Source organism: Podarcis vaucheri (assembly GCF_965113315.1).
Source record: "Podarcis vaucheri genome assembly, chromosome: 2".
In the NCBI taxonomy this organism is placed as follows: Eukaryota; Metazoa; Chordata; class Lepidosauria; order Squamata; family Lacertidae; genus Podarcis; species Podarcis vaucheri.
Window position 1 is genome coordinate 112,401,427 of NC_138760.1, and position 23,645 is coordinate 112,425,071.

The 23,645-nt window shown below is 48.7% G+C and overlaps 2 protein-coding genes and 1 long non-coding RNA gene across 4 annotated transcripts in view; 2 read left to right on the top strand and 1 right to left on the bottom strand.

The window, feature by feature from the left end:
- Positions 1–3,037: 3,037 nt before the first annotated feature.
- On the top strand, positions 3,038–6,973 carry LOC309526860 (uncharacterized protein). Its single transcript, XM_082213164.1, has 2 exons — positions 3,038–3,488; positions 5,435–6,973. Exon 2 carries the CDS (start codon positions 5,491–5,493, stop codon positions 6,511–6,513), a length of 1,023 nt encoding a protein of 340 aa, XP_082069290.1. The 5' UTR covers positions 3,038–3,488; positions 5,435–5,490; the 3' UTR covers positions 6,514–6,973.
- Positions 6,974–7,647: 674 nt separating this feature from the next.
- LOC309525169 (kyphoscoliosis peptidase-like) overlaps positions 7,648–23,645 on the top strand; it is a 65,304-nt gene continuing 49,306 nt past the window's right edge. For both annotated transcript variants that reach the window (XM_082210643.1, XM_082210644.1), the window contains exon 1: positions 7,648–7,671. The gene's annotated coding sequence lies outside the window, so the exon portion shown is untranslated. The remainder of the gene's footprint in view (positions 7,672–23,645) is intronic.
- LOC309526936 lies at positions 8,195–10,351 on the bottom strand. Its single transcript, XR_014217029.1, has 2 exons — positions 9,414–10,351; positions 8,195–9,061 (listed from the first exon to the last, which is right to left on the bottom strand). It is a non-coding gene; the product is annotated as an uncharacterized lncRNA (long non-coding RNA).

Here is a 23,645-nt window from a genome sequence, read left to right on the forward strand (position 1 = left end):
ATAATATGTATAAAAGTGAGATTCCAAAGAATTCCTCTTCCCCTCTTATTGTTAATCCTTTTCTTCTGCATCTTTTATAATAATCCAACTTTTTTATATCTCCATTATGTCCAAAGTTCATCGCTACACTACAAGTGTTATTCCAACTCCACTAACGATTTTAACAGTTTACAGTGGTTTTTAAGATAAACTATAAATTTCCCCCATTCATCATTAAAGTTTTGGTCTAGTCAGAATATCTTAAGGACTTAAGGAAATCATTGCTGGATCAGGCCAAAGGTTCATCTCAGCTAGAATCCTGTATCTCATAGTGGCCAATCCAGGGCTTTTGTGGAACACACAAACATCCACTTAATCTGTTAATGTTACCTCTGCTAATCTTAGGAGGGCTGGGAAAGTAAACAGGACTAGAGGGCCAGAGTCTGAGGATGGAGTCTAGGTGCCTCTGAAGGAAACAAAAATGTGGTGGATGGTATTTATTTTGAGCCAGACAGTGGTTGTGTGTACACACCCCATGTATTTAAAGCACACAGCCACCCCACAAAACCTGGGAGTGGTAGTTCACGCCTCACAGAGCTATAATTCCCAGGACCCTTAATAAACCATAGTCCCCATTAATATTTTTGGGATGGGTGACATGCTTTAAATGTACAACATGTATGCAGCCTGAGTTTGTATAACAGGGCAGCTCCTTACAGTCCTGCTTTCAGTGCAAACTCCGGCATGGATTTTTTAAAAATAAACAAATGAAATAAAAAACCATTTTTCCTTGCATTCTCATTGGCGCATATGGCTGCACCTCCAGCATAGCGTATTCTCAGCATTCAGGCCCCTGCATGCTAATACTGTCCAAACAGAAAACCAGTGACCCTGTTTAAATGTGATACGAAGCATGTAGATCCCAGGTGCCTTAAAATACAGAGAGAGGCCGTGCTGGACGTTGTGTGTTGTAAACCAGGCCTCATTTGGGCCTCTTGGTTTGGGCCTGTTAAGCTGCTGTAGCTTCTAGCCTCTGCCACAAATCCCCAGCATTTCCTGGCTCCATCCAGAGCTCAGCTGAGATTCTGCTTCTGTTGTTTTCCCCCCAAGGTTGAATTTACTTTGGGGGAGGGTGGTCGCAAAAAAGGGAGGGGAGAGAATAATTCCTTCTTTGCCACCAGAGGGCCTTGGCTATCGCTGAGGAAGGGCTTCGCTCTCTCATTCTCTCCTTAATGTCTTCTCAAAGATTTGAGCTTCCTGTGTCAGAAGAAGCCGTGGCAGCTGCTTCCTTCACGAAATCATAGATTTGTAGAGTTGGAAGGACAGGATCATCTAGTCCAGTGTTTCCCAAACGTTTTTGGGCAACGGCACACCTGTTTACCGGGAAAAAATCTCGCGGCACACCACCATTAAAGCCCCGCCCCGTGACGTCAGCGCGCAGCGTCACGCCGGGAGGGACGCACAAAAGTGAACGTTTTTTCCCTTCCCCTTGCCGGGGTGGGAGGAGGCAGCAGAGCGAGGGACTGAGGGACGGCGGCAGCTGAGGCGGCGGCGGCTGTTGTGGTGGTGGCGGCGATAGCGGGCGGAGGAGGAGCCGTCGCCGGGAGTTGCTGCTGCTGCTGTTGCTGCTGCTGCCCGGACATGCCGGCCTCCTCCTCCTCCGCTGTCTCGCGCTCCTCCCTTTTGCGCGCGCTGCCCCGCCGCTCGGCACCACCACCGCGGAGCCGCCCCCGGCTCGACGCGGATCCTCGCCGCCGCCGCCTCTCGCCGCCCGACTCACCCGCCTCCCTCCCACGGCACAACAGCCGGTGTCTCACGGCACACTAGTGTGCCGCGGAACACCGGTTGGGAAACACTGATCTAGTCCATGGGTAGGCAAACTAAGGCCTGGGGGCCGGATCCGGACCAATCGCCTTCTCAATCCAGTCCAGGAATCAGCATGTTTTTACATGAGTAGAATGTGTCCTTTTATTTAAAATGCATTGCTGGGTTATTTGTAGGGCCTGCCTGGTGTTTTTACATGAGTAGAATGTGTGCTTTTATTTAAAACGCATCGCTGGGTTATTGGTGGGGCATAGGAATTCATTCATTCCCCCCCCCCTCAAAATAAAGTCCGGCCCCCCACAAGGTCTGAGGGACAGTGGACCAGCCCCCTGCTGAAAAAGTTTGCTGACCCCTGATCTAGTCCAACCCAATGCAACGCAGCCATCCCAAATGGGGATCGAACCAGTGACCTTGTTATCAGCACCATGCTCTAACCAACTGAGCTATCTATTTCCTCAGTAGTTTCCTCCTAGTAGTGATGTATGGAAGTGAGAGCTGGACCATAAAGAAGGCTGATCACTGAAGAATTGATGCTTTTGAATTCTGGTGCTGGAGGAGACTCTGGAGAGTCCCATGGACTGCAAGAAGATCAAACCTATCCATTCTGAAGGAAAGCAGCCCTGAGTGCTCACTGGAAGGACAGATCGTGAAGCTGAGGCTCCAATACTTTGGCCACCTCATGAGAAGAGAAGACTCCCTGGAAAAGACCCTGATGTTGGGAAAGATGGAGGGCACAAGGAGAAGGGGACGACAGAGGACGAGATGGTTGGACAGTGTTCTCGAAGCTACCAGCATGAGTTTGACCAAACTGCGGGAGGCAGTGGAAGACAGGAGTGCCTGGCGTGCTCTGGTCCATGGGGTCACGAAGGGTCGGACACGACTAAACGACTAAACAACAACCACAACAACAACCTTCTTGGGGGTAAGAAACTGGGCTGTGTGCAGGCACTGTTTGGAAGCACCTGCGGCTGCATACACACGCCATACGTTCAAATCCCATCTCCCCACAAAAAAATCCTACAATTCCCAGTACTGTACTACAGTTCTCAGGGTTCTTGAGGAGACGCGGGGAGCGCGCTTCAGACGTCGCGGCGCGCCCGCAGCAGCTGAATGAATGGGGCGAGGTATCCACGGCTGCGGCCACCAGATGGCTCTCGCTATTGCAGGCGCCCGCCGTCTCGCTCTCCTTCCTTGCTTTCTCCACTTTTGCTTTTGAGGTGGGGCTTCCCAGGTTAGGCGATTATGCTGCTTCCTGTCACCACTCCTCTGCCACACGGCGACCCCCAAACCCGAGCAGCGCAGCCCCTCGACGGCTGCGCCTCCGCCTCGGATGGAAGCGATCGTGCGCGCGTCGGAGGAGGAGAAGCCTTGATCTCGCCGCCGTACCTGCGCTGCTTAGCTCCTGGATGCCCGGGCCAAGGAGCAAGGCGCCGCCCCGATCGCCTGCTTTCTTCCACCCCAGCCCCCTGCGGGATCGATGCCTGGAGGATCGCCGCCTCTGCAGGGCTCTCGCCCGGAGGTTTCCTTCCGCGAGCTCCAGGCACCGATCCGCTGACGGCGCCGGCGAAAGGGGCCCGCCCACATCAGGACGGGAGAAAGGGAAAGGCATCGCAGAAAAACGAAAGCCACGCCTTGTCCCTTTCGACCGGTTCAAGTCCCTCTCTCCCTTCGCGGAGGCTGTCAGAGTAAGCGCGGCTTCTCTCTCACCGTCTGGGCTGCGTCTCATTCACAACGGTGTGCTGAATGCAGAGGGAAAGGGCACCTCTCTGCTCTGTCCCCAGGCGCAGCGTCTCGATCAGGCCCTGAGAGGGTCGCTGTGCCTTTAAGAGTTGCACGGAAGGCAGAATTCCGTCAGGTGCAGCTCTCTCTCTCCCCCCCATGCTGCTGCATCTGGTGGAATTATCCCTTCTGCAGGGCTGTTAAAGGGGCAGGAGCCTTTTCCCGGCCTGGGTACCCTGCGCAGAAGTGGCAGCCCTAGCAGTGGCAGTGGCTTGGACCAGATGGCCTGGGGTCAGGGTCAAAGGAGGGGAAAGAGTTGGCTGATCGCGGAGTACAGCTGCCACCAGTTTTATTTCTCCCTTCCACAACCCCCCTCTGTCTTTTACAGTTCCTGTGATGGGCAGATGTCAAAAAGCAGATGAATGCCAATGGCTAGGGCCATAGCTCAGAGCATATACTTGCATGCAGATGGCCCCAGCTTCAGTCCCCAGGTAGGGCTGGGAAAGACTGGGAGACTCTGGAGAGCTGCCTGCCAGTCAGAGTAGACAATATGGAGCTAGAATGGAGCAATGGAATAAGATAGTTTCCTACTATGTGGCAGAAAATTGTGCCCATTGGATTCCTGCCTGACATGCGACTGCAGAATGTGCAGGGGCTGGATTTTGTGTGTGTGCTCTTTTAAATAAAAGGGGTAAGCTTCCTATAAATGTCCAGTAAGGTCAAAGTGGGAAAGGCTTTGCTGAAGCTCAAGGAAAGACAAGACTGTTTTAAGGTGCAGATGTGAGACAGAGATGGAGAACCTTGTGGCCCGCTTGATGTTGTGGGACCTCAGCTCTCATCATTCCTTTCCCCCCTTCATTTCTTTATTTATACTTTTCAAGTTTATACATTTCACTAATTTTATGCATTTCACTAATTTAACCATCATTTTGACATTTCAAAACTTCACTTCTTTCCCCCTTCTGCGGTTCCCTCAATTTGTTTTTAATATCTTCTGTATGTCCAAGTTAACTTAATTCACTCATTTATTAATCTTCTTTAAATATATACTCTTATGAAACGGCAGGTTATTACAACAATCCTGCCAATGATTTTATCTGTTTACAATTTATCTGTAAATATTTCAATAAACCATTTCCATTCTTTTGCAAAAAATAAAATAAAATTGTTATCTTGATTTTTTATTCTTCCGGTAAGTTTCACCATTTCTGCCTATTGCATAAGTTTCTGTATCCATTCTTCCTTTTGCTGGGACCTCTGCTTCTTTCCATTTTGGGGCGAGTAACATTCTTACCGCTGTAGCAGCATACATGACTAAGTTTCTATACATTTTAGGTAGTTCTGTCCCTAACACCATTGATAACTGCTGGCTGATGAGAGATGGGGTCCCAGAACACCTAGAGGGGAGCAGGTTCTTAATAATAATAATAATAATAATAATAATAATAATACAGTGGTTAAGTACTCTGGTTAAGTACTTAATTTGTTCCGGAGGTCCGTTCTTAACCTGAAACCATTCTTAAGCTGAAGCACCACTTTTGCTAATGGGGCCTCCAGCTGCCGCCACGCTGCCAGAGCACGATTTCTGTTCTCATCCTGAGGTAAAGTTCTTAACCCGAGGTACTATTTCTGGGTTAGTGGAGTCTGTAACCTGAAGCGTCTGTAACCTGAAGCGTATGTAACCCGAGGTATAATAATAATAATAATAATAATAATAATAATAATAATAATAATTTTATTATTTATACCTTGCCCATCTGGCTGGGTTTCCCCAGCCACTCTGGGCGGCTTCCAACAAAGTATTAAAATAGAGTGGTCTGTTAAACGTTAAAAGCTTCCCTAAAGCTCCATCCCTGATGCTAGCCATAGGCAACATGTGAACAGCTCTCTCTCTCTCTGTTTATCTGACCAGGTGATGGGACTACAAGAGGGACTCTAGGGGGTCTGTTCCAGTGCAACCTAAGTGAGATGCCTCCCAAAAGATCAAAAGGGAAAACGCCTCAGACCTCATGTCAGAATAGGCGGCTGAAGGGTCGTCGGGCTTCGGATGACCAGGAGCCTAGCTGCCTCCTGTTGGAGGGAAAGGGGGCTGGCCCCCCTGATAAGAAGGCGAGGAAGCGCAAAGGCCCCGCTGCCCCGCAGAGGACCTGCTCTGGAGAGAACCCCAACATCTGCACCGAGTGCGGGCAGACCTTTGTGCAGAGCTCGGACCTGCATAACCACCAGAGGATCCACACGGGGGAGAAGCCCTTCAGGTGCCTGGACTGCGGGAAGATGTTCAGCGTGAGCTCCAACCTGAGCCGCCACCAGAGGATCCACACGGGCGAGAAGCCCTACCTGTGCTCCGAGTGCGGGAAGAGCTTCACCGACAAGTCGACCTTGGTCCAGCACGTCCGGACGCACACCGGCGAGAAGCCCTACCAGTGCATCGACTGCGGGAAGAGCTTCAGCCGCAGCTCCCACCACAAACGCCACCTGAAAAGCCCGCCGGGCAAGCAGCCGGGCAAATGTAGCCACCCGGAGGGCTCCCCCGCCGACAAGGCCTCGCCTCCGGGCAAAGCCAAGAAGGCCAGGGCCTCGAAGAAGCAGGACTCCCCCTTCGAAATCCCCCACACGTGCGCAGAGTGCTGGCAGAGCTTCAACCAGACCTCGGACCTGGTCAAGCACATGCGCATCCACACCGGGGAGAAGCCCTTTGAGTGCAACCACTGCGGGAAGTGCTTCAACGTCAGCTCCAACCTGATCCGGCACAAGAGGATCCACACGGGCGAGAAGCCCTACACCTGCTCCGACTGTGGGAAAAGCTTCACCGACAAGTCCACCCTCACGCAGCACAACCGCATCCACACGGGAGAGAAGCCCTACACCTGCTCCGACTGCGGGAAAAGCTTCAGCCGCAGCTCCCATCACAAGAGGCACCAGCGAATTCACGCCGGAGAGAACCCCGTCTCTTTCCTGCCCCTGTGGCCTTACCCTAACCAAATGTACTGACGGTGACTCTTAACTATGCTGGCGTGTCGTTTGGCGGACAAGATTTTTTTGAGGAGGATCTCTGGCCCGGCTGCACCCCAAACGTGACCTTGCAGCACCAAACACTTCCCTGTTTTTTGTTATCGCCTTCACTTGCTCCTGCAGTGGCAGATCGCCAGATCCACCCTGGCCGGCCAAGCGGATCCCTGACATTCCGCAACAGAACTGAGAGCAAACTTGAACCGCCAGCTCGCCCAACTTAGAAATCTGTCTCGAGTAATTTGGTGGATGTGATCGGAGCTTGTTCATAAGGGCTTTTCTTTCCTACTTCTGCAAAGGACCACCTGCTATCGGGTCCTTTCTTTAAAGTACCCTCTTTTATTTAATATCATCTAAGATGTGCAGGTTATAGGTTTTTTTTAATATAAAAAACTCAGTTAATAGCAATATTATTGCAATGTAATAAACAAGTCACGATGCATGTGGTTTTCGTGTTTATAACCAGCGTTACAGTTCTGAACAGGAAGCGTCTTGTTGGTGAGCTTGCTAAGAGCGTAGGAAGTAGATGAAGAATTTCTGCAAAGCGATTCACTTACAGTGCCCTCTTACACATGTCTTCCCCTCCCCCAATAGAGCTCAATGGGACTTACTCTGCGCAAAGTGTGCGTTAACATTGCTGCTTTTATGCTTAAGTGGCTTTGAGTTGCTGGGATCCATCTGTCTCCAGAAGCAATGGAGTGCACCTCCGGGGGGTGAAGTCAAACAGCTGTCTTAGCAGCACCAAAGTGGCTGCCTGGAGGCGTACGCCTGAGCAGTATGTCTGGAGGCCCTGGACTGCCCAGACAACAAGACTCCCAATTTCTCGGCCTCGCTGATGTGCTCCAAAGGAAAGCAGAGCAATATGTTGGGCAACAGCTTCGCGGCAGGCAGCGGCGGAGCAAACCAATTGGGGGACTGGCCCAGGGGTGGGGCCAGCTGCTTGAGGGGGCGGGGCCAGCCGGGGCAGGACGTTCTGCGGGGCCTCCAAGGAATCTGTCTGCCTCCTCCCACTCAGCCGCCCTACAGCTGAGGAGGCGGCGGCGGGTGGACCATTTGGGGCAGCGCAGAGCCTCCGGGCGCCCAAGTCACTGTGCCACTCCCCAGAGAGACGCGTGGCTCGGGCACGCTGAAGACCCTGCGGTGAGTGCCGCCTGGCATTTTGTCACCCCCCTCAGTGGCGACACCCAGGCTGGCCCGCCCCCACCGCACCCCCCTTCCTCCGCCCTGGGCTGCAGGAGTTGCCGGAAGGAAGGCTCCATCCTGTCTCTCCACTCTGGATTTGTTCAGGGTTTACTCCTGAGCCTTTTCTTCTTCTGAAGATGTCCCACAAGGCAGCGGAGGTTTAGGATCAAGAGTTTTCCTTCCCCTAGAAGGGCTGCCTTCTCGGGCTGACGAGCCCCATGTGCTCCTCGCTTCCCTTCGCAGCGCTTCTCAACCTGTGGGTCCCCAGATGTTGTTGGACTACAACTCCCATCATCCCCGAGCTCTGGCCTTGCTAGCTAGGGGTGATGAGAGTTGTAGTTCAACATCTGGGGGCCCACAGGTTGAGAAAGGCCGCTTTACAGCTTGTGCAGAAACCACCTTGACTGTGGGACCCACTCTTGGTCTCGTCTGTCGAGTTGCAGCTCGGCATCCAAAGAAAAATCAGTCTCGCACCATGATGGGTTCCGAAATATGGCTGCTCCTAGGGCTAATGCAGCACAGCTTTTATTGTGTGAAATCAGAAAGATACAAAATACAAGCCAAGCAATTTGTTCTAGCCAGCAGATAAGGACCTTCGCACTAGACCGTGCGAGCATCAGGCCATGCTACGTTAGCCAATCATATAGGACAGCACGAGCTGTTCACGCGCTGTTCATGCTCCAAGGATGCTTCTAGCTATGAAATCACCCTGCAACAATAAGAACTTTGCTCATGCTCTCATGTACAAGCAATCATTTTCCCACATGTCCCCTTTTCTTGTTTATATTATTAGAGGAAAAGAGGGACCATTAGTCCAAATCGTACACTTCATTGCCTAAGCGTCTACACTTTGCAACATAAATTCCTCTTGTAACCCCTGTGGTGGGCCGTGGTCGGTACCACCATGCAGTGCATTGGGAAATCAAAGAGGGTATGCATTGAATGCAACAACACACCATAATGAAGCCAGCAATACATGCAATTACAATCAATAATATTTTTCTTAACCATAATCCATTAGGTAACCAAGAAGACAACCACTCCCATGGATCAAAACCTTCAGGTGGATTCAAAGGATTATGGGCTATCATTTGTTCCATATAATCAATAGTAGCAGAGATATTGGTCGATTGATCAGTTATATACATGCAGCAATGAGAATGAATTAAGGCACAAATTCCACCTTTAGAAGCAAGGATCACATCTAAAGCATAATGATGTTGAAGAACTACATTTCTTATTTCTGATATTTCTTTGTTAATCATTTTTAAAGCCAAAATGGTGGAGTTAAACAAATTTTCTGTCCAGTTTGCCAATTTATGCAAATCACGGTAATTCATGGCTGCACCTAAAGAAGGCAGAAGGGACCTAGAGATGGCTGTCCCTGTATATTGAGAAATAGGTGATTGTACTTCCCTTCTGTTACGCAAACGGACCGCTGGGAGCTTATCTATTTTATACACCAAGGGTACTACTATACCTAACGTGCAGGTACCAGAAAAGGCAGAGGGGATTTCTTTGTAGGCACGTGTGCCACAAAATAACCATAAATCAGATTGAAGCAAACATGTAGTTCTGCTGCTCTTTCTCATCCAGTCGAACCAAACATAAAAGTCTCTACACGCAGCTTGTTGTTCATAGGTCATGTAAGTTGTGACATTATTAATTAAAACCTTTGGTCTGCCACTCATGGTTGTAACATTAAGAAAACAAGAAGATCCATTAATGTATTCATATGTCCAATTACAATATGGATAATGACCTAAAAATTTTTTGCTATTGTGATTAAAATGAAAACAATAAGGAGCTAATTCTACAAGCGATAGAAATACAGGAGGTAAACTTATGCGATTGTCCTTCATATTATTGCTAATCTTATATGAAGCATTTATAGGAATACCATGTAATAAAATGCCAGATCTTTTTGATTGAGGAGGGATATGCATACACATCCAACAATCAGAAAGGTTAAGCATAGAAGCAAAATGATTAATGTCTCTAACGTAAGTATTGTTAGTCCAAATCTGATGATAAAGTTCAGGCCTCCTGGCCTTCTGCAAAAGAGCAGCACGACGAAAACGGCGTTTCACAAAGTTCACGGAGAGGCTCCACCCGTGTGAAGTGGAATTGTGGGGCCACTCAGGACGATGCCATATTGGTTGCTCGGGGGGGCAATAAGGGTGAGAATGGTGAATTATTCCAATAGCTGTTTCCGAGCAACCTGCGTGATATTTCGTGGCTCGATTATTGGCATGTAAAAACCACAATCCAGGAGAAGCCACACAGCCATTTCTGCAGATACAGGAGCCCATTTGCTGTAAATAGGCCTCATGTACTGCTCCGTGCACTGCTGAGTCAAAAGTCCAAGCCCAATGAAGCGTGATGACACAGATGGGATGGTTGCTATTAGGAGGCAGCAAAACTGTAATGATGTTTGGTGGTTGAAGTGGCTTCCCAGGGAAAAAGGGGGGCCAATGCAATAGGGATGAAGATGGCCTTTCAACGTGCCAGGAAACACTGGAACAGCTGTGGAAGAGCCTCTTCCATTGCAGAGGTGATTGTGATCTTGTCTGCTGGATCCTTATGTCCTTTAAGGGCAGAAAATAGTGGAGACAAAGTAGAGGTGGGCAGGTCCAAATAACTCTTTATCCGATTCAGCTGTCCAAGAATTTGTTGTAAATCCACCAATCTAAGATAACCAGGAAACTGTAGTTGAGGCGTAACTGGAATGGCTGCAGATGGTGTCAGCTTGTGTCCCAGGTACGTAATGGGTAAAGTCCGCTGGATTCTTTCCTTAGCCACTGTCAATCCAACAGGTTGTAGCCTTTGCAGGATTTTGGGACACGGCGGAGGACAGGGCCGTGGCTAGCAGGCCGTGGCTAGCAGTGCCCACTGACTGGCAGGCTTTAAGCATATCAGCAATGGCTATATTTGATGTTGTCATTAGAAGGCTCAGTGCTTGCTTACAGTCCTCATTTCCATTAGCGAATGCAAGCTGGCGTACAGTCAGTTCTTGTGCTGCCAGGTCCTGAACTAGCCGCTTGAAGGTATTATACAAGCGATCAACAAATTGTCCATAGGGCTTTGTAGGACCTTGTCTAACGCTCCCCCATCGGCCACCGCGCTCAGTTTTGTCATCAGGGACAGAAGCCAAGGCCTCCTGAGCAGCAGCCGTAGTGGCCTCCCAATATTGAGGATCGAGAGTTAGCTGTTGGGCAACAGTAAGAAAATTGCCTCCTCCCGTTAACCCATCGAGGACATCAGCTTGGGTTAACATGACGGGGGGTGGCGGTGGTGCGGCACCAGCAGCGGCAGCAGCCAAAGCAGCCTGATGATTAGCCAATGCAACATTATTAAGATTATTCCGAATTCCATCAGCACGACGTTGGCAGGCCCAGTGCCAAGCTTGTATAAACAAAATCATTTGATGAGGCTGCATTACAGTGCGGGCCAACAGCTTAACATCCTCTGGTATCAAATTTTGTTGAAAAATAGTGCCAAACAAGCCCAGGGTGTAAGGAGATTGCAAGCCATTGTCCTTGACAGAGGAATACAGTTCCTTTATGAATCTCAAATCAAACTGTTCGTGCCGGGCTGGGCCTCCCCCTGGCGCGGCAGGAGCAATCACAGGGAAGAGATTAGGAGTTGTACAATCAAAACCCAACAATGGGGCAGCGGCGTGGAGAGATTCTTGGAGAGGAGTAGTAGAAGCGGTGCCAGATGCCTTGGGCGGAGGAGGTGGAAGAGCGGGGGGTGCTGCAGAATTTGAAGAATGCAGGGGAGTGACAGGAGGAGCCGAAGGGAAAATGTCCGGCGGTTTAGGAGGTAGGTTTGAGGCAGGCAAAGCGGGAGCCGGGAGGGCGGGCGAAGAAGCTGTTGCAGCAGCCAGAAGAATGTTTGAAGGAGTTAAGCACGACATAGCTTTGTAGACGTTACACCAGGCATGCAAAACCTTGACATCAATCTGAGGATGATTTTGAAAGAAGTGTCCAATTTTTTTCCAATCGTCTAACTCCCAATTTCCGTCCTGGGGGAACCAGGGACAGTGAGTGTCCAGGGCTTTTATAAGGGACTTAAGGTCAGCTTTCCGAACAGCAAGGTTGTTACTGGCCAAAAGGAATTTAAGGTCTTTAAAAATTTTTTTCTGTGGTGCAGAGAGAGACTTTCCCATGATTGCAAGAGTTGCAAAAAGAGCAGGGAGCACTTACCGGAGGGATCCTTAGGAGGATGAGGGAGGCGCCTTTTGCCCTGTCCGGGCGGAGATAAGTGCTGATAAGTCCGTAACGTAGTCCAGAATCACATTCACACGGGAGCTCTCACCAGGGATCCACTACGTGGATGAACGACGCGTCTGCAGCCCTTGCCAGGCGAGGTGAGGCTGAACGTTGTAAAACAGCATGAAGTCCGAAAGAAATCACACGGGAGCACTCACCAGGGATCCACTACGTGGATGAACGACGTGTTGGTGAGTGCTGAATAATGAAAAACAACGTGAAGTCCGAAGGCAGTCACACGGGGCACCAATTGTCGAGTTGCAGCTCGGCATCCAAAGAAAAATCAGTCTCGCACCATGATGGGTTCCGAAATATGGCTGCTCCTAGGGCTAATGCAGCACAGCTTTTATTGTGTGAAATCAGAAAGATACAAAATACAAGCCAAGCAATTTGTTCTAGCCAGCAGATAAGGACCTTCGCACTAGACCGTGCGAGCATCAGGCCATGCTACGTTAGCCAATCATATAGGACAGCACGAGCTGTTCACGCGCTGTTCATGCTCCAAGGATGCTTCTAGCTATGAAATCACCCTGCAACAATAAGAACTTTGCTCATGCTCTCATGTACAAGCAATCATTTTCCCACACTCGTCCGCTCAATCTGCCAGAGCCTTGTCTTCGCCTGCAGGGGAAGTCCCTTACTCGCCAGTCTTGGGGATAACCCAGCGTCTTGGCCTGAGGGCTGTCTTGCGGGTGGGGCAGACACAGGGTGTGGCACATGCCAGAGCTGGTGCTCTGGCCTTCTAATATCTGCAGCTGCCTGAGGGAGCTGCCTCCGTCTGCCTACTGTAGGCTTGGCCCTGTTCCGTTCTTATGTGGATAGAGGGGGCAGGGAGAGTTGTATTGGGGTGTGTATGTGTAGGAAACTGCTGTTTGCACGGCTGAAATGTGTTTACCTCCCCACCCACTCTTGTCTCTGCTCCTGCCTCTGGTTTGAGAAGAAATGGCTGCCTGTGGGGGAAACACTTTGGAGTGGGACCGAAAGAGAATAATAGTTTCAGTTTTGTGCCGTATTTGTTGTGCCACCATCAAACTGCTGAGGAAAGTTTGTTCCTTCTAATCCAGAGTGTTTGCTATTGCTATTGTGGAAATAGCACCGTGTTCCTCAGCTATAGCAACAGCGGATGCCCCACAGCAATAAGGCGAGCTGACGGGGAGTGGGCGAGGGGGTAGGAAATAGGTTATAAAAAAACAACAACGTTCCTTATGCAAAGTTTCATGAGTATGGGAATTCGCCTTGATTGGAGACAAAGGCCTGGCTGAGAGAGTCTCCCTCTGAAAGGTTCAGGCGACACACCTTCCCAAGCGAGAATTGCTTTATTAAGATTTCCTGGACAAACATCAGACTGACAAAAAAAAAAAAATCACAGATGATTGTGATCTGAATATCTGTTGTCCCCTTGGGATCTGGCATCTCCTTATTTATTTTTACCTCCATTATTGGAGCACAAACTTGCATCGTTATTATGATTTTTTAAAGAGTGCAAACCAAAAGCAGATACCACCGCTGGATCTCTCCTCCAGGAGTGTTCCTGGCTTCCTAGCCTATCTATAATCCCATTACTGTTTTTAGGGGAGGATTTGCCTGGCCACTGGCCAGTTCTCCATTGGAGCATATTGACTGATCCAAGGTCACCCTGAGAGGTTCATGGCAGAGTAAGGATTTGAACCCCAGTCTCCCAGGTCCTAGTCCGACACACTAACCATTACCCCACACTGGCTTTCATAATCACCTTGTCGGCCGTATACATGGTACAATCTCTGGTTGCCAGAATGCTCTCACCTACACGCAAAGTGTAGAATTCATTACTGCTTGTCTCGTTGAGTAACCCTTGGTAAGCGTCCAGTTAAACACCCTTTAAAAGGGGCTACAAACATCTTTCTTTTTCAAATTAAAACAAATGAACAAAAAGTGAAGACTCTCCAAAAATGGAAAGATGCAGCACACCGGATAGGGTGATTAAACCTGTGTTTAACCTGGGTGTCTCTTGTGTTTATGGAACTACTTAAAAGGTGCAGGGACCCCTGACCGTTAGGTCCAGTCACGGACGACTCGGGGGTTGCGGCGCTCATCTTGCTTTACTGGCCGAGGGAGCCGGTGTACAGCTTCTGGGTCATGTGGCCAGCATGACTATGCCACTTCTGGCGAACCAGAGCAGCGCATGGATCCCCCCGACGGGGTGAGCTCCCATTGTTCGGTCCCTGCTCCTGCCAACCTAGCAGTTTGAAAGCACGTCAAAGTGCAAGTAGATAAATAGGTACCACTCCGGCGGGAAGGTAAACGGCGTTTCCATGTGCTGCTCTGGTTTGCCAGAAGCGGCGTAGTCATGCTGGCCACATGACCCAGAAAAACTGTCTGCGGACAAATGCTGGCTCCCTTGGCCAGAAAAGCGAGATGAGCTCCGCAACCCCAGAGTTGGCCACGACTGGACCTAATGGTCAGGGGTCCCTTTACTTTTTTACTCAGACTTGAGCTCCTGCGGAAACTCTTCCCACACTCATGGACAGGAAAATTGGCTTCCAGGTGGAAAAATCAAAATTAGAAACAGAACTGATAGAACCCAATACTAAGAATCTGTCAAGAATGTATAACTTGCTGTTGAAATGGAATACACAAGATGAAACAGTGAAATCAGTTATGATAAAGTGGGCACAATATATTGGCCATAACATTATGTTTGCTGACTGGGAACAGTTGTGGAACACCGGTATGAAATTTACGGCATGTAATGCCCTAAAGGAAAATATTATGAAAATGATCTATAGGTGGTACATGACCCCAGTCAAGCTTGCAAAAATTTACCACTTGTCTGATAATAAATGTTGGAAATGTAAAGAAATTGAAGGTCCTTTTTTTCACCTTTGGTGGACGTGCCCAAGGATTAAGGCTTTCTGGGAAATGATATATAATGAAATGAAAAAGGTATTTAAATATACCGTTCCTAAAAAACCAGAGGCTTTTCTCCTGGGCATTGTCGGCCAATGGGTGCAAAAGAAAGACAGAACATTTTTTATGTATGCTACAACAGCGGCAAGAATACTCATTGCAAAGTATTGGAAGACACAGGATCTACCCACCTTGGAAGAATGGCAGATGAAGGTGATAGACTACATGAGACTGGCAGAAATGACTGGCAGAATCCGAGACCAGGGAAAAGAGACGGTGGAAGAAATTTAAGAATTATCTTAAGAAATACTGTAAAATTTATGAATTTTAGAATGATGTTGTTTTTAAAATTAAATGGAGAACAGCTGTAAAGATTAAGTGAAAGGAAAGTAAGGATAATAATTAGACAAAATTAAGGGTGAGGATTTGCTGAACTAAATTTTTGAAATGGGAATGCAAAAAGGGGAGGTATGAGGAGGTCGGTGAAATAAGTTTTAAGAAAATAAGGTATTGAAACTATACTTGTTCTTTCTTTTTATTTTATTTTTATTTGTGTGTATTGATATGTTTATTATAATTTGTAAAATCCTAATAAATATTTATTAAAAAAACAAAACAGAAACTCTTCCCACACTCAAGGCATCGACAAGGCTTTTCTCTCTTGCGAGTTCTTTTGTGTTTCGTCAGATCGGAACACTTTGAGAAGCTTTTCCTGCATTCGGTGCTGATGTTGGGCTGCTGTTTGCTGTAGGCCTTCTGAGGGATGGTGGGGACTTTGTGCTTATGTACCCCGTTGCCGTAGGTCTGTGGCTGCACTTCCACTTTATTCTTCAGGGACTTCCTCAGCACAGGTGTCTGAGAGATGCTCCTCTGGGCCCTTCTTGGAGACATCTCTGGCGGCTTCCCTCAGTGTCAAGGTGCTTATTGTTTGCAGGCTTCTTCACTGAACTGGAGATGATGGCGCTCACCGCCCATATTTGGAAGATGAACCACAGGAAACGGATACAGCTGGCCGAAGAACAACAGATACAAGTCATTATTTAGCTGTTGTGGGACTCTGGCTCCCATCAGCCATTGGTCAGGGGTGATGGACATGGAATGTCCAACTACATTCTAAATTTGACTCCGGCTCCCATGATCCCTGACCACTGGCCATGGTGGCTGGGGCTGATGGGAGCATGGAGTCTAACAACATCTGGATGGCCACTCAGGTCACCCATCCCTGTAATTAACAAAATGAGACCTGCTCAAGAACGTAAGAGTTGTGAGATGTTAAAAACAAACAAACAAACAAACAGACTACACCACATAGGACCGACAGTAAGAGCTGTTCGACAGTGGAATTTGCTGCCAAGGAGTGTGGTGGAGTCTCCTTCTTTGGAGGTCTTTAAGCAGAGGCTTGACAACCATATGTCAGGAGTGCTCTGATGGTGTTTCCTGCTTGGCAGGGGGTTGGACTCGATGGCCCTTGTGGTCTATTCCAACTCTATGATTCTATGACTGCAGCCTGAAGATCAAAATTTGGGAAGCTCCCTGTGCAAAAATCTGCCTGTGAGCAGAAATCTATCACAACAGGCAGAGGGCCTTCTCAGTGGTGGCCTGTGGAATGTGGAACAACTACAGGGAACCAGCCAGAGGGCCTTCTTGGTGGTGGTGCCTGCCCTGGGGAATGCCCTCCCTTCAGGTGTCAAGGAAATAAACAACTATCTGACTTTTATAAGACACCTGTTTAGGGAAGTTCTTAATGTTTGATGTTTTAATCTGGTTTTAATCTGTTAGGAGCCGCCCAGAGCGGCTGAGGAAACCCAGCCAGATGGGCAGGGTATGTATGCATGTAATCATCATCATCTTTCTCCTTGTGGCTATTTTGACCTGCAGGGCAGCATTCAAGAGCCCCCCCCCCACCTGCAGTGAGGTGTAGTAGAGTCTGCTCTAGTACTAGTCCCACCTCCTTCTGTTTCATAGGCTGGCCAGCCTGGTTTGTGGCCACTTTTTGGCTGCTGGTGTCAGGGGACTGCCATCGGAACAGGGAAGGGAGGCAGAGGGGCAGCTGGGATACAGGGAACCTCCGAAAATCTTGCGAAGCCGTTCCTCTTCCTGCGGTGGGGAAAGCCACACCTCCAGTGGGGAAGAAGGGAAGGGACCAGAGGATGCTGCTGGGAGTCCCAGAGCCGCACCTTGTCAGTCTGAAGGTGGGGAAAGCCACACCTCCTGGGTGAAGGAGGGGAAAGGGTTAGAGGATGCTGCTGGGAGCCTCGGCACCACTCCTTGCCAAGCCGGCCAGGAGGGAAGCACGCCTCTTCCATCGCCCACCTTGTGCAGAAGTGTAAAACGCAAGGAAGGAAGGAAAAGGCTGGGGGTGACTAAGCTCTCATGGGGAAGGGGAAACGACCCCTCCTGGATTCTGCTAGCGATTGAGGCAGCCATGAACTGATGGCTCTGCGCTGTAAATAGTTTTGCACCAAAATAAAACCTGTTAAAGACAGGCCGGAGTCCTGCCTGGTTACTCACAAGCAACCACCACTGACATCTGACAGCTGGCCTGGCGGATGTGACGGATCACAGTTGCGTTCACCTCTTAAGATCTGTTTCTATTTGCTACTAGGACCTGCAGTCACGCCCCCTTCCTGCCAAAATACAGGGCTTGCAAGGCATAAGGGGTTTAGCCTAAGGTTCAGCAGGAACAGTCTCGCCTTCCTAAGTAAGTTTTAAAAGAGCGCTTCCTTTCCTGTCACTTCCTTTGAGGACTCATGGAGCAGAAGACTATAGGTGGTTACTGTGGCGATCACACAGGGCCCCCGGACGTTTGACGGTCTATTGACCCTGTGCCACCACTGCGATTGCTTTTTCCGCTGCCACCACCCCGTATCTCACGGGGACACACGGAGTCCAGTCAGTTGTTAACATTAACAAATAATCAAGTTTATTTTTTAAATGCAGGAACAAGCTTATGGTTTCACTTAATTTTTCTTGGCAGTTTCTTAATCTTAGTTCCTAACAACTTCAAACTGATTATCCCCAACTATCTATCTGACTCCACCCAAATACAACTCGACCAACCCACTGCCTATTCCTCCCTCTTCCTTCTCCAATTCCCAAACCTCAACTGACTTTCAAAACTCTAACTTTTACTCCCCCCTTGCATTCCCACTGGCCAATCACACCCTCACTCATTTAACCCTTTCCTAATGACCCACCTAGGAGGCAAACGCCCCAGTTACATTAATCGGAAAGCATAGCTCTGCATTCCAGTGGCTGGATATCACAGTAATCATGGAATTGTAAAGTTGGAAGGGACCCGGAACGCCATCGAGCCCAACCCCTGGCAATGCAGAAATCTCAACATGCGGTCCCCCATCCAGTTTGAAACCATACCAGACCCTGCTTAGCGTTGCAAATGCGCTAGTGGTTTTATCGCTGCACCAGGAGAGAGTTCCCTTGCCCTTAGGTCCTGCTTGCAGCATCCCCTCCGGAATCTGGCTGGCCACTGGGAGAGCAGGATGCTGGACTAGACAAGCCACTGGCCTAATCCAGCATTGCTCTTCTTACCTCCTTATTCCCCTTTATCATTTCCTATCTCAGCCACTTCTTTTTCTTCTGCTGTTCCCTAACCTGCAACGGCAAACGGGGAGACTCTGAGCCCCAGGACCATTTCAGCAGGCAGGGCAAACAGCTGTATGATGGAAGAGAAGATTCCTAGAATCATAGAATCATAGAGTTGGAAGAGACCACAAGGGCCATCGAGTCCAACCCCCTGCCAAGCAGGAAACACCATCAGAGCACTCCTGACATATGGTTGTCAAGCCTCTGCTTAAAGACCTCCAAAGCAGGAGACTCCACCACACTCCTTGGCAGCAAATTCCACTGTCGAACAGCTCTTACTGTCAGGAAGTTCTTCCTAATGTTTAGGTGGAATCTTCTTTCTTGTAGTTTGGATCCATTGCTCCGTGTCCGCTTCTCTGGAGCAGCAGAAAACAACCTTTCTCCCTCCTCTATGCGACATCCTTTTATATATTTGAACATGGCTATCATATCACCCCTTAACCTCCTCTTCTCCAGGCTAAACATGCCCAGCTCCCTTAGCCGTTCCTCATAAGGCATCGTTCCCAGGCCTTTGACCATTCATTCGCTTGCTTAGCCCCAGATCCCTTACAGCCTTTCCTGCGCAGCTTAGAGCACATTTGAGAGAAACCCTAGTTTTGCAACTTCCCTCCTTCCCTCCTCACACCCACTTCGGGATCTCTCCAGCAGAAGTCACTTCTTGAAGCGGACATAGAAAGGTGGGTGACTTTTTGACTCAGGAAGTTCAATTCTTGATATCCCGGTCAAGGGAAAAGGAGAGAGAGAGGCGGGGGACATAGAGAGTGGTCTCCCCCCTTTCCCCTTCCATCATCAATAACCAGAGACCTCTAGTGGTCACACACTTTGGGAAAAAGCATTTCTCTCCACCCGACAGCACCACACGCAACTCTTTCCACCAGCATAGACCAGAGATTGTCTTATACGAAGTTATTTATCTTTATTTTATTTTTACATTGACTGGCAGTGGCCCTCCAAGGTTTATTTCGCCTCTACCTGAAGATGCCATTGGGATTTCAACCTGGGGTTCAACTATCTGACTTTAAGAAGACATCTTCTGAAGGCAGCCCTGTTTAGGGAAGCTTTTAATATTTGATGAATAACTGCATTTTAATATTTTGCTGGAAGCTGCCCAGAGTGGCTGGGGACACCCAGCCGGATGGGTGGGGTATAAAATAATAATAATAATAATAATAATAATAATAATAATAATAATAATAATAATAATAATTCTGCAGGCCAAGCAGATGTGGAATCTGAGGCATAATCTAGCCCGCATTTCAGTGCTCTCCAACTTAACTTTCTATGCCAGTGTTCAGTCCAGCAAGGTGCGAAGGGAAAATGTGTGCCTCTGAGCATGTGCAGATGGTTCTTGGGGTATCCACAAACGGGGCTTTGGATGAGAATGGCAGCGCTTCCCAGCAGGCTTAAGCGTGGACACTATTTACCCCCCCCCCCAAATTAACCATGGGGTGAACCACCTTTACCCGTTGCTCTTGGTGCCGAAGAATTCTGTGTAACAGGAAAGTGTGCATATTCTGAGAGAACCTGCCCTAGTAAAAGAAATGTTTGCCTTTGATCCAGTTATAATACAGTGGTACCTCGGGTTAAGTACTGAATTCGTTCCGGAGGTCCGTATTTAACCTGAAACTTCTTAACCTGAAGTACCACTTTAGCTAATGGGGCCTCCTGCTGCTGCCGCGCCGCCGGAGCACAATTTCTGTTCTCATCCTGAAGCAAAGTTCTTAACCTGAAGCACTATTTCTGGGTTAGCGGAGTCTGTAACCTGAAGCGTATGTAACCCGAGGTACCACTGTAATAATAATAAGACAGGGGCAGGAACATGATTAGGGTCAGGTAGAGTCACTCAAAATTTCCCTCATTTAATGGAATCTGTGAACTCAGAAATGAAGATGTGGGTAAAGGCTGAATTCAGTGGAGATTGTTCTTTCCACAAAAGCATGTGTAACTCGTGAGGCCTGCAGCATTATTGGCTGAATGAAGGATTTTGGCACACAGCAGAAATGAGAATCTTATGGTCTTCTTATGGCTGGGGATTTGGAGCCTAACAACTGCAGGCCTGCATAGTCCCCATCCCTGCAGAATACAAAATTCAGGATAAGCAGATCAAGGAAAAAAAGACAGCGTCTGCCGCCTGTCTCCCCCCCCGCCCCGATGATAACCATATTGCGGTTATGGTTTATTTATATATTGCTTTTAGGTCCAAAGTCCCCCAAAGTGGCAAAGAGCATACCAACATAAAAGAAGTACAGTGGTGCCTCGCAAAACGAAATTAATTCGTTCCGCAAGTTTTTTCTTCTTGCGAGTTTTTCGTCTTGCGAAGCACGGTTTCCCATAGGAATGCATTGAAAATCAATCAATGCGTTCCTATGGAAACCGCCTTCAGACCAGGTCCGGGGACAGTTTGTCCCCCGACCTCTTCTGAAGGCTGGGGGGGGGGACAAGGGCTTTTCTTCCCACCCCCAGCCTTCAGAAGGCTGTTCTGAAGGCTGGCGGTGGGAAGAAAAGCCCTTCTCCCCACCTCCCGCCCCGCAAGCTCCGGGGACAGGAGCGCTTTGCTGCCAACCGCCAGCATTTTAAAAGCCCCCGCTGTCCTGGGGCGATTTTAAAATGCTGGCGGGCGGCAGCGAAGCCTCCGCTGTCCCAGGGCGATTTTAAAATGCTGGCGGGCGGAAGCGAAGGCTTCGCTGCCGCCCCCCAGCATTTTAAGATCGCCCGGGACAGTGGAGAAGTCTTCGCTGTCCCGGGAAGGCAGGCGGGGGGGGAGCAAAGACTTTTGCCCCCCGCCGGCCTTCAGAAGAGGTCCAGGACCTCTTCTGAAGGCCGGCGGTGGGCGAAAGTCTTTGCTCCCAACCGCCAGCATTTTAAAAGAGGTCCCCGGAGATTTCCCTATGGGCTTTCTTCTTGCGAAGCAAGCCCATAGGGAAATTCGTCTTGCGGAACGACTCAAAAACGGAAAACTCTTTCGTCTTGCGAGTTTTTCGTTTTGTGAGGTGTTCGTCTTGCGAGGCACCACTGTATACAGTCAAACCTCGGTTGTCAAACGTAATCCGTTCCAGAAGCCCGTTCAGCTTCCAAAATGTTCAATAACCACTGTACAACAAAAGCACAATAGATACAATAAATCACTCGAGGCAATACAAAAGACAATCACAAAATACCCACCAATCGTTCTGGACACATGCTCGTGAATTGCGTTTAGGCTCTCCTCAGCATTCCAACTCTAAATTGGAAGAGAGCTTCATTTTTTTCTTTCCCTCAGTTTCATCGCTGTCTATCACCCAGGAGCAAATCTGTCTACAACCCACGAGAAGTGCCCTCTTCCTGGCCTTTTCCCTTATGGGGTACCCAAGAGCCCATATAGAGTCCTTACATAGGTTCCCTATTGGTAGGAGAAAATAACAGAGGCCAACCAGAGAATATTGAGAAGCAAAGCAGCTAGTAAGCCTGATCTTCATTAACTGTTGCAACAGGGTGCTCACATACCACACGCTGGGGGCAGCAGGGACCCCGAACCATGCGCACATGCCCTTATATAGGCTTTTGAACTGCCTACCCTGTAGCCCCAAACCACCCCTCCATGCATCATACATACATCAGAGAAGGGGCGGACTACAACAGAAATCTGAGTGCGTTCTTTTTATCCTGTCTGCCAGGTTACCTGATTGGATTACCTGGGCATCCTGGCCACTCTTTTGCTATGATAACTACTCAATTTCTGAATCCAGGTCACAGGCTCACCCTATTCATATCTTAAATGTGCCCTTGAGACAGGATTTGTAAGCAAAGAGACAATGGGGAGGCTCCACATTTCCTTAAACCGTTCTGGAGCCCCGTTCGCATCCTGAAGTAAACGCAACTCACGTCTGCGTGTGCGCGGGTCGTGATTCGCCACTTCCGCGCATGCGTGTGATGGCATTTTGACCGTCTGCGCATGCGCGAGCGGCGAAACCCGGAAGTAACGTGTTCCGTTACTTCCGGGTCGCCGCGGAGCGCAACCCAAAAGCGCTCAACCTGAAGCAACTTCAACCTGAGGTATGACTGTACTGTTTCAGACATGCGGTTTATATATTTATGTATGTGTTTGCTTGGTACGTTTATTTTATATCTTAGACCTTATAATTCTCATAACAGGAGAAAACCAAAGGAGTTACTTCCCTTTGGGGGTCTCTCCTTTCAGAACTGCCCAGTTGTGGCTGACGCACCATCAATTGTGGCCTCCAAATACCGTATTTTTCGCTCTATAAGGCGCACCAGACCACAAGACGCATCTAGTTTTTGGAGGGGGAAAACAAGAAAAAAAATATTCTGAATCTCAGAAGCCAGAACAGCAAGAGGGATCGCTGTGCAGTGAAAGCAGCAATCCCTCTTGCTGTTCTGGCTTCTCTGATAGCTGCGCAGCCTGCATTCACTCCATAAGACGCACACACATTTCCCCTTACTATTCAGAAGGGAAAAAGTGAGTCTTATAGAGCAAAAAATATGGTAAATAGCTTTCCCTGCTGCTGTGTTGTGGATACGTATGCCATCAAAACCTGGAAATTCTGTGGACCTCCCAACATTTTACAGCCCATTTGCATTGCCTTAATTCATGCTAGCTAAGGACAGGCAGGTTATTGTGGGAGAAGGACAGGATCATGGAGTTACAGGGAAGAGCAGCTGACAAGGCCGTCCTTGTGATCCTCATGGTGCCGGCAGATGGCTCGCTATTATCTTCCATGAAATGCTGCAACCTTGGGATTGTTTTCTATCCTCTAGTACAGATTCTCAGAAGATGGCTTAATTGCCATCACAGTTCCCAGAAGAGGCACCCTGTAATTTCTGACACCCTAGTAGAACACCCTCTAATTTTAAAGCACGGCATCATTTGTTCTGCCATGGAGTTATACCCCGTCTTCCACCCCCAATATTCATAGCTACAGCCCCCTTTTCTAATTATCCTGTTTTGTTTAATTAACCTAATGACTTGAACACTGAACCGATTAACCATGTTCACCATACAAGTTTGCTAAACGGGCTTCGTTAACTTCTTCAGTAAGGCTCTTTTGCAGACTCAAAACAACAGGTTAACCACACATCCATAAATGAGAATGAAGGTGACCACAAGAACAAGCTCAGGGGTGGAGTCTTAGCTCCAACCCATAATATCTGGAGATAATCTGTAGCAGTCAG

Excerpts from the sequence above, each read along its gene's own strand:
- LOC309526860 (XM_082213164.1), top strand. The coding sequence starts at position 5,491 with ATGCCTCCCAAAAGATCAAAAGGGAAAACGCCTCAGACCTCATGTCAG.